At 38.0% G+C, this 14,329-nt stretch overlaps 1 protein-coding gene across 3 annotated transcripts in view; it reads left to right on the top strand.

The window, feature by feature from the left end:
- The window catches only part of RASGRF2 (Ras protein specific guanine nucleotide releasing factor 2), a 156,149-nt gene that overhangs the window by 65,257 nt on the left and 76,563 nt on the right, over positions 1-14,329 (top strand). For all 3 annotated transcript variants that reach the window (XM_089493837.1, XM_089493835.1, XM_089493827.1), the window contains exons 10-13: positions 4,170-4,330; positions 8,418-8,484; positions 9,843-9,979; positions 14,155-14,237. In XM_089493837.1, the coding sequence (XP_089349963.1) occupies positions 4,170-4,330; positions 8,418-8,484; positions 9,843-9,979; positions 14,155-14,237 (448 nt within the window). The remainder of the gene's footprint in view (positions 1-4,169; positions 4,331-8,417; positions 8,485-9,842; positions 9,980-14,154; positions 14,238-14,329) is intronic.

The raw sequence follows: 14,329 nt of genomic DNA, 5'->3' as shown, positions 1-14,329 counted from the left end.
TATTATTATTATTATTATTATTATTATTATTAACTCCACTGAATGTATTGGGATTTGAACATTCATGGATTTTGGTATCCACGTGCAGTTCTGGAACCAAACCCCAATGGACCAAGGGCCCACTGTACTTCTCTATACAGGGTTTAATGAGATTTGGTAACTTGTTTAAAGGTTTCTTATTCAGTGGCTTGGCCTTTTGCACATCTGGGGCAGTCCAAGACTGTATTGCCTTAGAGCCTTATTGCATGAGAAAACAAAGCCGAAATGGAGCAAGAGAGTAGTGGCTTTCCCTGTGCCTCACCATGTGACGTCATAGTACTTTGGTTCTCTTCCCATAGGAGACAATCATAAAAGTGTGCCTTTTTTTAAAACGCATTTTTCCAGTGCAACAAAAGGCACACTTTTACGGCCTTCTCCTTTGGGAAGAAAGCAGAAGTGCTATGATAGCATGTGTTTTTTCCCTCATGTGATAAGGCTCTGAGCAGCAGTTTGGAATAGGGAGTGCAGGAAAAGCCATGTGGTACAGTCACCTCTGTCCTGCAACATATTTCTGTTATTCCCCATCCTCACCATCTGATCGCTAAAGCAACTGGCTTAGTCTGCCTTACAGTAGGGACAACACCTGCATATCAGTGATTTTGTGCCTTAAGGGAATGTGCATTGACATTTTAAAAAATGCACAAATTAAGAACCTGTTGATGTTAGGCTCCATGGATTATTACACAGGGTGGTTGTTCGTTAAGCATTATGTTTGAATAGGCACTTATTTCCCAGTATGTGTCTTTAAAATATCAAGCCTTAACATGTCAGTAATGGCTGCTTATGCTTTGTGTGCCTATCTAAAAATGTGGAAATTAATAAATTACAATATAACAAAATTGTATTTAGTATATTTTTTATTGAATGAAATATTTCACTCAAAGATGAATATTTTCAGAGCTCTGAACTGTACTTTTAAATATAAAAGTCAGTGCTAAAATTCATCATAGATTTAAAAAGATTTTTATTGGTTTGATTCTGTGTTTATGTTTACTCCCAAGTAAGGGTACATAGGAATACAGCTCTGAAAAGGGAGCAAGATATGTGGAGAATGATAGCCTGAAGAGGGGAGCCTCCCCTACACATGGAAGTTCTCTACATGAATGTCAACCCCAAGCAATACCTCCATATATAGTGGACACTGTCCCATTCAGATTGTCTCCTGACCCCCACAAGTTCAGTTTAACCCAATTATGAGTGCCTGAACAGAGTTACAGGTCAGTAGATATCTGTATTGATTTTTTAGACTGGGCAGGCTTGGGCTGAAATTCCCTCTTAATCATGAAGTTTGTTGACAATCTTCCGTATATAGTTGGCCCTTCTTATACATGGATTTCTTATACACGGATTCAAGCATCCATGGTTTGAAAATGTTCAAAAAAAGTATAAATTTCAAATATCAAACCTTGATTTTCCATTTTTTATAATGACACCATTTTGCTTTGTTATTATATTTAATGGGACTTGAGCATTCACGGATTTTGTTATCCACGTGGGAACTTGGAACCAAACCCCAGCTTATAACAAGGGTCCACTGTAAATGTTTTTTGGGGAAATGTGATAATGCTTTTTCCCTTGAGCTCTTTATATTTTATTTTATTTTATTTATGTAAAATATTTTTGGCTTTTTTCCACAAAATTAAAATATTTTACAGCATTTTGTACCTGTACATTGTAGCCCTGTTCAGGCATTTATAACTGATTAAACTGGATTAAATACTGTAAGGAAAAACAAAACAAAACTATACAATTCATTTTAGAATATGCAGCAATAAAGCAATAAAAATTAACATACAGCTGTTCCCATTTCTAAGAGGAAGTATTAGGAAAGAAGAATTTAAACTAAAAGCATTATACTGGAAAATTTGTTGAAGGGTTTACATCAACTGATGCAAAAAATAAAAGAATATGGTACATTTGCAGGTTTCACCATAAATAATGATAAAACAAAAATCTCGATTAAAAATATGATCCTCAAGAAAACGGAAAACTAGCTAGAAGAATGGGAATTGAGATAGTATACAAAGGAGTGAAACAGACCACCCTGAAGGGGCAGCTTGAAGCTGCCCCTGAGAGAACTGGGCTGGGGCTGCGGCAACTGCACACTGTGGCCCCAATCCAGCCTTTTGCTAGCCCCCAAAGAGGCAGCAAAATGCTGCTCCTTTTTGAGCTGGCAAAAGCAGGCTTTCCCCATCCTGTCATGACTTTATGGTGCTCATGTGGCATGTAAATGCTACAGCACTGGAGCGCTCTGAAGCTGGCTGTCAGGTGGGCAACCAAGTGGCATGAAGCTGGCTTCAGGCATCTTGGGTGTGTGCATTTCCATGTATAGAAAGGGCCCACTGTAAAAGGATGGTAGAACTGGAGAGTCATGAATTGAAATTTGGATGGCATGCACAATTTTGATATGAGAAACTAAAGGCAAATTGAGACTTTAAAACTCATCTAATATAAGAAGACAATTATTGAAAATATGCCCACAATATGTAAAAAAAAATGAGTTGGGATTAATATTCTTGGATGGTTATTCCCCACATGAAGAATTTCACAGATGGGAATTGGGACATGTACATAAATGGATAACATATAAACACTTACTGAAAGAAGATCAAACATTAGAAGATTAAAGAATTGTAGCAGTTGAAAAAGAAAGAATATAAGATGCAATTGTTATCATACCTTAAGTTAAGAGAAAGATTTAAGGAGGAAATGAATAGATTTAATTGTGAGAAAGAAGAAACAGCTTGAAAAACTGTTATGCACTGATGACACTCACTTGATAACAAAAACATACAAATTGTTGTTATGGTACAGTACTGAAGAACAATTAAAGAATGTGTGGTGAAATGGGCAACAAATATAGGTCATAATATTCAGTTGAAACCATGGGAAGAGGTGTGGACCAAAGTATTAAAATTTACATGTTATGACCCTAAAGAAATTTTTTATAAAATGATGTTCAGGCGGTATATGACCCCTGATGAATTATCTAAAATGTATAAAGGTGTATACAATGTATACAATATCTAGAAATGTATAAAGATAGGTCTAAAATAAGTGTTGGGAACATAACAAACTTGTAGGGCCCTTTTACCACTTTTAGTGGACCCCTAAGAAAGCAAGAAAATTTAGGTTAGCAATATAAAGGACTAATTTGTACTATAAAGAAAGATAGTTGTTATCAAAGATGTAATGTAGAAATCCAGAGTATAGGATAGGAATCAAATATATTACAGGACCAAGAATAGTTTGGATGTTAATCTAAATTCAAATTTAAAATAAGGGAAACTTCTAAAGAGATAGAGGTATATTGCAGTTAACAAAGGAGATGTGCTCCTGAGCGCTAACAGAAAATTTGATCCCAGAAGCAGAAATAACATGGAAAGAATAGGGATAAGCTCCCACCCCACAATAAAGGAGAGCAGCTCAACACATTTCAGCAAAAGTTTTATCCAGAACTAACAATATGCACATGTGAAATTAAATAACCAGCCAAGTGAGCTTTATAAGTAAATGAAAACATTTTAAACCTTCAAGGAATCACTTGCAAACATCTTCCAAAATGTCCTGAGATGGTGATGATTGATGATGATTTCAGCTTATTTCAGTTTCATAAACAGCATTAAACCACCACCAACACAAAATGTTCAAATAGGCTTAGGATACAAGTCAACAGAAAAACACGTATAAGGGATTTTAGTGTCCCAAATATTCAGCTATGCTTTTAAAAAACATGCTGGGGCTGGGTGGGGGTGGTTGCTTGTGAGGCAGGCTTATCTATTTTCCTTTTCTCTCTGTTTTGCTATTCTTGTATACTCAGTAAGGATTCTGAACGTAGCTGCAGGTTACCTTGATTGTGGTTACTTTGCCTGACACCAGGCAAAGTGTTTCTCCTGCTCTCTTTCACCATTCTCCCAATGCTAGTGCCACTAAAAAAATTCAGTTAGGCAGAGAACACGGATGAAATGGGGTCTTAGGTGGTGTTAAAATACTTTGTAAAAAGGAGCTTCTTTGTCAGAAGCTTTGTTAACTGAAGTATGATGCTGGCTATATAATAAGATACTAAATGTGAAGAACCCTACTGACTGACAATGTATTTACAATGTACTGTTTACTTTTGTAATCACCAGGTACTCTTATTCAAGTCCCTTCAGTTGAGAGGGGAAAACTTAGTAAAGTTCGCCTGGGATCATTGTCTTTGAAAAAAGAAGGAGAAAGACAATGTTTTTTATTTACAAAACACTTTTTAATTTGTACAAGAAGCTCTGGAGGAAAGCTGCATCTACTTAAGGTACAGCATTTTCACATTTACAACTAACATTGAGAAATGAAGAACATACAGCTTCAGTTTCCGGTGTTTCCCATGACACCTTTTTGTTATCGTACAGAAGTTTAATTTTAACATAAAGGTTTGAGCAGTAAATTGAGACATTGAAGTAATGCTCAAGAATCTTTTAGAAACATTCATTATATGCAAATTGGCTGGATTTAAAGATGGTGCTAAGCTTTTTGAACTAATTGTGCTTAAAATTGAAATCTGCTTAGTAAAATATTATAGGAATATTTTTATTGCAAAAAAGACAGTAACAGAGGTACTGTATCTCTTATGTATACTGTGTGAAACAATTCAATGTAATGTAAGCTTAGGAAAGAAGCTTTTGGATGCTTGCAGGCTTGCTTTCCTAACATTTAAAATTACATAAATTCCTTTCATTAATATGCATATTCATATTTGGAAAATACATGATTTCCAGTTTCTCCCCTCAAAATGTTTTAATTTTGATTTTTAGAATAATCAAAGAAAGAAGCCTAAGCAATATATTCTTCCTTTAGGGGAGATAATATATGCAATGCACCTTTAGCATTCTAACAAAGACCACTTCCCTATTAAATAACAAGAATGGGAAGCAGCTTGTTGTTCACAAGTGTATAAGAACCTTTCGATAAGAGCTATGCTTGTTGTTGTTAACTGCCTTCACATCGATCTCGACCCATGGAGACCCTATGCATGAGAAATCTCCAGCCCCCCCTCCCCCCCCCCCCGTCCTCTACTGTTCTGCCCAGCAAACTCATATTCGTGGTCTCTTTAATAAAATCCATCTATCACTGGTTCCCAACCTGTGAGTCGGGACCCCTTTTGGGTCCCTTTTCCTGGGAGTCACCTAAGACCATCAGAAAACACATTTACATGTAGCAATGAAAATAATTTTATGGTTGGAGGTCACCACAACATGAGGAACTGTGTTAAAGGGTTGTGCCATTAGGAAGGTTGAGAACCACTAGCATGTGGCCTTCCTCTCTTTCTACTTCCCTCCACCCTCCCTAACATTATTGTCTTTTCCAACAATTCATGCCTTCTCATGATATGTCCAAAATATGGCAGTCTAAGTTTTGTCATCTTGGCTTTTAGGGATATTTCTAGCTTGATCCCATTTGTTTGTTGGCTTTACATGAGATCCTTAGCACTCTTCTCCAGCACCACACCTCAAATGAGTTGATTTTCCTTTTATCTTCTTTCTTGACTGTCCAGCTCTCACATCCATACATAATAGGGAATACAATGGCTTCTATGATTCTGACTTTTGTGCTGAGTTATATGTCTTTGCATTTTAGGATCTTTTCTAGTTCTTTCATAGCCACCCTCCCCATTCTTCTTCTGATTTCCTGGCTGCAGTCCACATTCTGATCAATGTTGGATTCCATATACAAGAACTCTTTTACTATTTCTATTTCCTCATTGTCTAGTTTGAATGTGTGTACGTTCTCTGTGGTTGTTATTTTTGTTTTGTTCAGCAGTAATCCTGCCTTTGCACTTTCTTCTTAGATCTTCCTTAGTAGCTGTTCCAGGTCTGTGAGGTTCTCTGCTAGTATTATGGTGTCATCAGCATATCTCAGATTGTTGATATTTCTTCCTCCTAATTTCACTCCTTCCTCTTCCATGTAGAAGCCTTCTTTCCTTACAATATGTTCTGCATATAAGTTGAATAGGTAGGGTGATAGGATGCAGCCTTGAAGAGCTATGCTAGATCACCCCAAAGACCTCTGTATTCCAGCATTTTATTCCTGCAGTGGCCAACAAAATTCCTGTGGAAAGCCATTCGTACTTCTTGGGAACTGGTAGAAATACAGTACTGAGGTTAATACCAGGCCATCATGAATACCAGGTGTTGACTAGAAACTTCAGTGTTAGTTTCTATAAATTTACATGGATAGTGGGTCTCAGAGTTAGTTTCTATTCAAATTCTGTGTTTTGCTTAGGTTAAATCCAACTTTGTGGTACCATATTTCTGCTGGCACAAAACAACTTCTCTCTTCCTTCCAGTAGCCCTATTACTTGCCTGAAAATTGGTTCTGGAAAATTTTCCTGTCTGCTCTTACCAGTGTTTGAAGGCTTGTACAAGGCCGTAAGGGAGGGAAATGCTTCCTCTCATGGTTCTGTTGATAGACTTATTTCCATCAGCAGAATAATACTATTTGATTCTGGTCCCTGAGGGCACTCTTTGCAGTAGGGGTAGATTCAAGAGTTGAATCCAGCTCCCTCAGGGATTTCCCAGGTGGCTACACCCTCTTCTTCATGAGACTGGTAAAGCAAGTGTGGGGCAGTAGGGACAGCTTGCCCTGGGAGCAGGCAGTAAGAGGTGCATTGTCTGAATGTGGCTGGTGAATGCAGTGGCCCCTTCTTCCTTTTCCACTTCTCAGTGGTACCTGGAAGGAGGCGCTGAGCATAGGCAGCCACTATCCTTGGCCTTTCTCAGAACATTTACACTTCGCTTCACTTCCTGGCACAGGGAACTCCCACTGTTATAGAGAGGAAGTAAAACAAGGTGGGTTGGGTTGAGCGAACATTCTTCCTTTTTCTGGGGGAAAGAGAAGAATGGAGGCAGGCACCCCTAATTCCTTTCCCATTTATATTCTTGGAGCTGGGCACCCCCTCCTGCCAGAAGCTCCTCCTTCCTATTAATCAGTACCAGAAGAAGCCCCACATGAGGGGCTTCTTCCTCTTTTCTCACACCCCAATGCTTCTCAGCCTCCATTTTGAGACCCTCTTTTACACCCTCCATTCAGAGGGTGGCAGTGACACTTGCTGTCATAGGCAGAGGTCTTTCTTGCTCTTTCCGTTCTTGGCCTTGCACAGTAGTGCCATCCGCTGATGATAGATCCCTAATTCCTTGATTGCTCCTCTCTTTCTGTTTCTCCAATTGTGAGCCCATCCATGTTATTTTGGTAAGGAGGTAGAAGAGCTGATGTGCACCTCCTATCTATTTGCTCTGTGTGTCAAATATGCTAGTCATGACACTGCTTCATTATACCATTATTTAATGCAGTGCTTCTCAAGGCATGTGATGTGTAGGATCAGCAATGTTTCTTTCTCCAAGTGGCAAGAATCAGCACCATATTTGTTTCCATTGGCTACAGTGGTTTCTTTCTTTCTTGAAATGTTGCTGCCAATCAGCAGCCCCTGGATTGGCACTGATTCATGAACAACCACATTTGAGATGCGCTGCCCTAGTGGTTTCCTAGTCTGCGATGGTAGGGGTTCCTCATGAGAGAGGCTGAAATTCCTCTTCTAACATTTAGTTACTTGATCTAAAAGCTTAAACCTAAAATATGCTGGTGTTTTTGGTCCTAGCCTTTTAACTTTGGCTTTACTGAGCTTCTAAAGTGAAATTGGCCACCAACCTGAAAGAGATTCACTACCCTTCTTTTAGAACTTCGTCATTCAAAAGCTAAGTTCCTCCCCTGAAAAACCTCAGACTTTTGATGTATTTACAAACAGGGATATGGGGAACTTTTAGTCAACAGGCCTCGAATGGCCTGTAGGTCACTCCTCATCTGGAATGCCAAGCCTTCTTTTTTGACATAGGTTATTAACATTGCGGCCTTTTGTATGTTTACTGAAAAGTAAGTCCAAGTATGTTAAATAAGGCTTAGTCCCAGGTAAGTTTATATATAGGATTGCAGCCTTAAGAGTTTAGACATTTCTAGTATAATTTTAGGTTGTAATATATTTCTGAAATTTGGACCATATTTAGACAACTTTGGATGTACTCTTTATTTTATCTAATTTTTTCTCCTGTTCAGCCGCTGACCTGGTATAGATGAGTTACTATGTTATTATTCCTATTAATAAAATAGATTTCATTTGTACTGGGATATTACATTACAGAGTGATTTTAATTAGCTACAGAAATTATACATTTTAACATACTTTTATTTTGCTGGCATTAATAATCTACTTGATTCTTGGAAACACATCTAAGTTTTGGAATAATCCTTTCTATGAGTCCTTGTAACATTAAACTGCATAGTTTTGCATAATGTTAAGTTGGGAGAGATGGGAAAATAGATTTCTGAAAAAGTATAATTTGTTTCCCTAGGCAGGAGGTGTTCTTTCTCTAATAGAATGCACGCTAATTGAGGAAACTGATATGAATGATGACGATTGTAAGTTATATCAAACTCTTTAAAATATATTAAACATAATGTTTACATAATTTTTTTTAAAAAAGTAATGTTTATCTTTTTCCTGCATAGTATATATTAACATAAACCATGGGTAGTGCCTCTGGTACAGATTCCAATAAAAGGAAAAGGAGTTGTGATGCATTTGGAGTAGGTTGACTTTCCTCTTGCATAACTTGTTCAGAAAAGGACTGGGCAATCTGACAGGGGAGATGAATTCCAATTTCTATCCCACTACATAGCCTCCACAGCCCATAAGATATCAAGAAACAACATCTTGCTTCCTTCTAGCACTATAGCTAGAGGCTGGCTTTACCTCTCCTCTCCCCATGCAAGAAAATGGCTGGAGTAGTGAAAGAGGCTCATTTGTCACATGTAGATTTTGTCAGAGAGCAGTGAGCTTTACTCTTCTTCCTCTCCCTGTTTGGTACTATAATTCTTAGAATTTTGTAGCCATAAAGGGTGGAGAATTCTAGGAGATATAGTCCAAAAAAGGATCTTTTCCAGTCTCTGATCCTCCATTTTTCCTGTTAGAGGAAGAGGCGAGAGGAGCAAACCCAGCCATTTTCAACCAGTGTTTGTAGTCATTGGTTCAGTTGCTGTAAGCTGGAATAGGCTCAGTGGGAAGAGTTTCCCATTCCATGCAGTAAATATTACTGAATGTTGGCCTGTGACTCTAACATCACCATTTTTCTCCTGTATGATTTTTAATATCTGATGAAGAAGCCAATGAATCTTTGGAAGCTTGCATATTATGCTTTGGAGTTGGCCCAATAAAAGTATTCAAGTTGGTCAAACACCTTGTACTTTTCTGGCCCTGGTTTTAATATCCCCCTGTATGCTTTTCATTATAGATATTGTAGTATCTGTGTCTTCTAGCATTTAAAAATGTACAGCTCTCTTGTCGCAGTACACTGATATTCATCTTGTTTCACATAAATTTGGCAAGCAGTTCTCCCTGCTTGAAGCTACTTATTGCTGTAGGCTGAACACGGTAGCTGAAAACAAATTATTAAAAGTTTTGAAATCAATATATTTTCTGGGATCCTCAAGGAATGGCAGTTTACCTTTTAAATGGGTTGTAGGAATGCCTGCCTATTTAACATAAAAAAGTAACCATGGTAGCTCCCAGCCACCACCTTTTGGGAAGTATTTTTTTCAGCCCATGTGCTCCTCAGAAAATTGGCCTCTGGACCTATTTGCCCAGCCCTAATTTAGATTTTGGCTGTATTGAATGCATACCTGTGAAGTATAGTATTTTTATTATTATTTCTGGATGATGACCCTTCAGCTCCAACTGCCAGTCCATAACTGATTAATTCTCCTCCACAATTATGAAGCAAAAGGTTCTGGGCAAGTATTTGGACACCTTGACTTCAAGATCGTGGTAGAACCAGCAGATGCACCTCCTTTTACAGTTGTCCTGTTAGCTCCTTCACGACAAGAAAAAGCAGCATGGACGAGTGACATTAGTCAGGTAATGAACTTTTTTTGGCAACTGTGTGGTTTATATGGCAAGTTAAAGTCCTCTTGTAACATAAGTAGTATAATATTTTAGGCACTATTAACAAAATTTTGTTACAGCATAATTTTCTTGTGGATCTGGAGCAGTGGTATGGAATATATTGTCCTCTTGATGGTGATAAACTACAACTCCCATAATTCTTGATGATTGGCCATATGCTGTAGTGGAAGTTATAATCCAAGAACATATAGAGAGCCAGACTGCTCACCTTGACTAAGAATACAGAATTTAATCATTATTTTAATTATAGTTTAATAATTAGAGCATTGGATTACAAGTTGGGGAATCCAAGTTTAAAACCTTATTCAGCTGTGCAGTTTATTGGATTATTTTGAGCCAGTCACTAATCAGTTACAGGACATAGATGTAACAAGAAAAAGAATATGGTGGGTGGGATGAAATGAAAATCCCTGTGTGTTTTTTCTGAGATCCTTGGAAGAAGAGTGTGATAGAAACAAAACAGAACTTACTTCAGTTCTTCAATAGTTTGCCAGTGTACTGACTGTTGATAAGAAAAGAGAAGCCGCAACCCCCTGTGGTTGTATGGAACTTATTTAAGTCTTCTTTGCATCTCAGCTAGCAGACAATCCATGCATAATATTCTGCAGATCGTACATGCTTTTCTTTCCCACAATTCATATTCTGCTTTTTGAAAAGGAATGAGTGTTGATTCTGCACAGTTACTGTACATTTGTCCTCCTCTGTACTAGAATAGCTTCTAGTACATTTATAGAAGAATATTGAAGCAAATAGGGGGGAGATTGAAAGAAGAACTGAAAAGTGATCAGTTTTCCTAAATATGGAATGGAGAGATTCTGGGGTTCAAGCCTTTCACTTTTGCTAATGGAAAAATATGTGCGTGCTTGAGTCTACACACAATACTAAATAATCGGTATGATTTTGCTAGTGTTAATCCAGTTTTAATGAAATAGCACCAATAAGTAAAAAAATATATATATAGGAAAAAAGAAAGAGTAGTCAGAAAGAGGCCCAATGCAAGATTAGGATGTATCAACTGTGTGTGTGTGTGCACACCCATGCATGAAGACAGACAGAAACACACACACACACACATATATTCATAGCTCTTCAGTGGCATAAGTGATTGTGTATAGGCATATTAGAAAGTGAAGTAGGAAAAGTTTATAGATGTGGTGCAGACTATGCCTCCTCCTAAGAGAAATACCAGCAGCAAATTTCATGAAAAACTGTTCTTGCATAGAGAATCAATTAGATTTAGCAAAATTTTCTTAAGGTTAAGGTTGAAAACCTCGCATTACTTATTCTAGAACTGTTCATTTGGAATCAGTAAGCTGCTTGAGAAATAACCAAAAGCAAACGAGAGGGCATTTATCCCCCCCTGCCCAGCTTTGGTAATATGATTAGGGCTGCATCATTTAATCTTTTTAATTGGTACATAAATCAACTAAAGCTTTAACCACATATTAAAATTTGCCTCTGATTAATTAGTGGGGCTAAAACTAAAGGGTGAAATTCCTTTTGGCACAGAGACACACAGATCTTGTTATCCACCAAATTTGATGAGAGAATAACTTGGAAATGGTTCTTAAATATATACACACATACATATATTTGTCACATTAGAAAATATTTTAGTTTGATTTTAGTTATGCATCTACCAGCCAAACATATATCTGAAATATTAATATTCATAAAGGAGCAAAAACTGAACGCGTTTAAGAGCCTCATAGACATTCAGTCTTTAAGGCAGGACTTCATAGTTTAATTCCTATTTTTCCATTTTCTTTAAAAAGTCACTACTGGTTGTCATCCCATATTGTAGATATGTGGCAATGATCGTTACTTTTTAAAAATGGATACTGATTGTGATCACATGTTACAGGTATTTCAAAATTATGTTTATCTCCCATGGATATAAATTATTTCCCAAAAACATTATAAACATATAAATTCTTTCCCATGGATATCAATTCTTTCCCAAAAGCGTTACTTCAGAAAATTAGTTCTTTGGATGACAAATCCCAGAATTTCCCAGACTTTCCAGCCAAGGATTCTGGGCAGTGGCATCCCCACCCCTGGTGTCACCTGGTGTGTGTGTGTGGGCTTCTGGGAAAGAGTGGCCAAAAGGGTGTGCTGGGCCCTCTCCTTTGCTGCGGTGGTGGAGGTCTTCTGGTGAGGAGGCCTCTGCCATTGCTACAAAACAACAGGAGGGCACAGCGGTAGGAAAGTCTGAATCGGTATCAACTGGTGAGTATGTACCTCCACACACCCCTAGTGATGCCACTGATTCTGGGAGTTGTAGCTGAAAGTAATTTTTCCAAACCCTGTCTATAAGCTTGCCTGCTATTCCATCAACTCTCTGAACTTTGCATCCATCTGATGAATAAGTACAATATTTTTTGTGGGTTTTTCGGGCTATGTGGCCATGTTCTAGAAGAGTTTATTGCTGATGTTTCGCCAGCATCTGTGGCTGGCATCTTCAGATGAAACGTCAGGAAGAAACTCTGCTAGAACATATGCACATAGCCTGAAAAAACCACTATAAACTAAGAATGCCGGCCATGAAAGCCTTCACCTTCACAAATAAGTACATTGTTTCCCTGGAAGGTTTGCAAGATGAGATTGTTCCTTTCTGAACCTTAACCTTATGAATATGTGAAGAAATAGTGGGCCTGACAGGCTAGAATGAGAGAGAAAAAGCAGACCTAAGGCCTCCTGGTGATCGCATCATAGCTGAATGGTGATTTGGTTGGTTTTGCTACTCTTTATTGTAAGGTTTTACAGAGTCAGCATGGCATAGTGGTTCAAATACTGGACTCACACTGTGGGAGACCAGGCTTCAAAGCCTTACTTAGCCATGAAAACCTACTAGGTGATCTTGGGCCAATCATACTCTCTCAGCCTAATAGGGAGTCAATGCCAAACCTCCTCTGAATAAATCTTGCCAACAAAGCTCTATGACAGCATTTCCATAAACTGGAAGTGACTTGAAGGCACATAACAAATTTCATGGTTTTACAGATAATATTTTGATACTATATTTTCATTGGATTCCTGGGATGGTTCCAGATTTTGAAGTATCCATGGTTAAAGTTCCTGTGATGCCCCAAGGGGTTTGATTCTAATGGGATCTACCAGGAAAGAGGGCAAAGAAAGCAGTGACGGTATAGGTGGCACCAAGGGGGAGACATTATTTTAGATACCTTGAGTATCTAAGTAATGAGTAATGAGTGACACCCCAAAGCGACAATATGTCAAAGATACTCAATTTAAACAGATGACCCTTTTGCTTTGGAGCTATTCACTTTTCTTTTCATCTTCAAACAACAGCACTGAACAAAAAGCATTTCTAAAGGGATCAACACAGTCCAATGCAGCTGCCTGCATATCTGAGCCAGATAGCCCTCCCCTCACCCTGCTTTGTGCCAAGAAGAGCTTTGAATGGTTACAGTAAACAAGGGAGCAATCTATTTAATCCCTTTCTAGTGTCCCTGATGTATTGTTATTCCAAAGGGAGACTATATGGAGGATACTAGGAAAAGGATTAAAATGATGGTTCCATTTATCCCTTACTGCGGCTGCCCAGCATTTCTTCCACCCTCATGTTGAAATAACAGATCTAGCTCAGTGGCTAGACAGATGTCAGGAGACTATGCATGGGTCTCTGTAGTCTAGGATTTGCTTGACTGTGTTGTGTGCCTGATGAATTTGTTTTTCTTCTTTCTGGAATCATTGCAGACAAACTAACTGTCTCCCATATCAGTAGTATCCTATGGAAGGCTATATCTACAACTTACTATAGAAGTCTACATTTATTTCTTCCCAATAGTAATTGAAGCAATTGCTTCTTATAAAGGAATTACATTATACTTTGAAACTTGTTCAGAAGTTGCTCAAAAATACTTTGGAACAGTATAGTCAATTGCTATGACTCCTCTAGTTTGAATCTATACACAGCGTTCACTGAACCTATCCTGCAGTTCAGTCCACTGTATTTTCTGTTCCCTAGGTAACATTAAAATTTATTCCAGTTGTCTTTTCATTTCCTGTGAGTATAAAATGTATGGTTTCTAAGTTTGCAGGTATTTCTGATTCTGGGGGAAATGTGCTTCTGTAATGCTGTTTTTCATTATTAACCTTTGCAGTGTGTTGACAATATACGGTGCAATGGTTTAATGACCATAGTATTTGAAGAAAACTCCAAAGTCACTGTGCCACATATGATCAAGTAAGTGTGACAAAGTTTTGATGTAGGCATAATGTAGACTCAGACTTGTTGTATTTTTATTCAGATACAAAATTAGGGGATGAAGTCAGGTT

Source organism: Sceloporus occidentalis, unplaced genomic scaffold (genome assembly GCF_023333645.1).
Source record: "Sceloporus occidentalis isolate IW3139 unplaced genomic scaffold, rSceOcc1.0.p SCAF_1, whole genome shotgun sequence".
Taxonomy (NCBI): Eukaryota; Metazoa; Chordata; class Lepidosauria; order Squamata; family Phrynosomatidae; genus Sceloporus; species Sceloporus occidentalis.
This window is presented reverse-complemented; position numbering and strand designations above follow the sequence as displayed.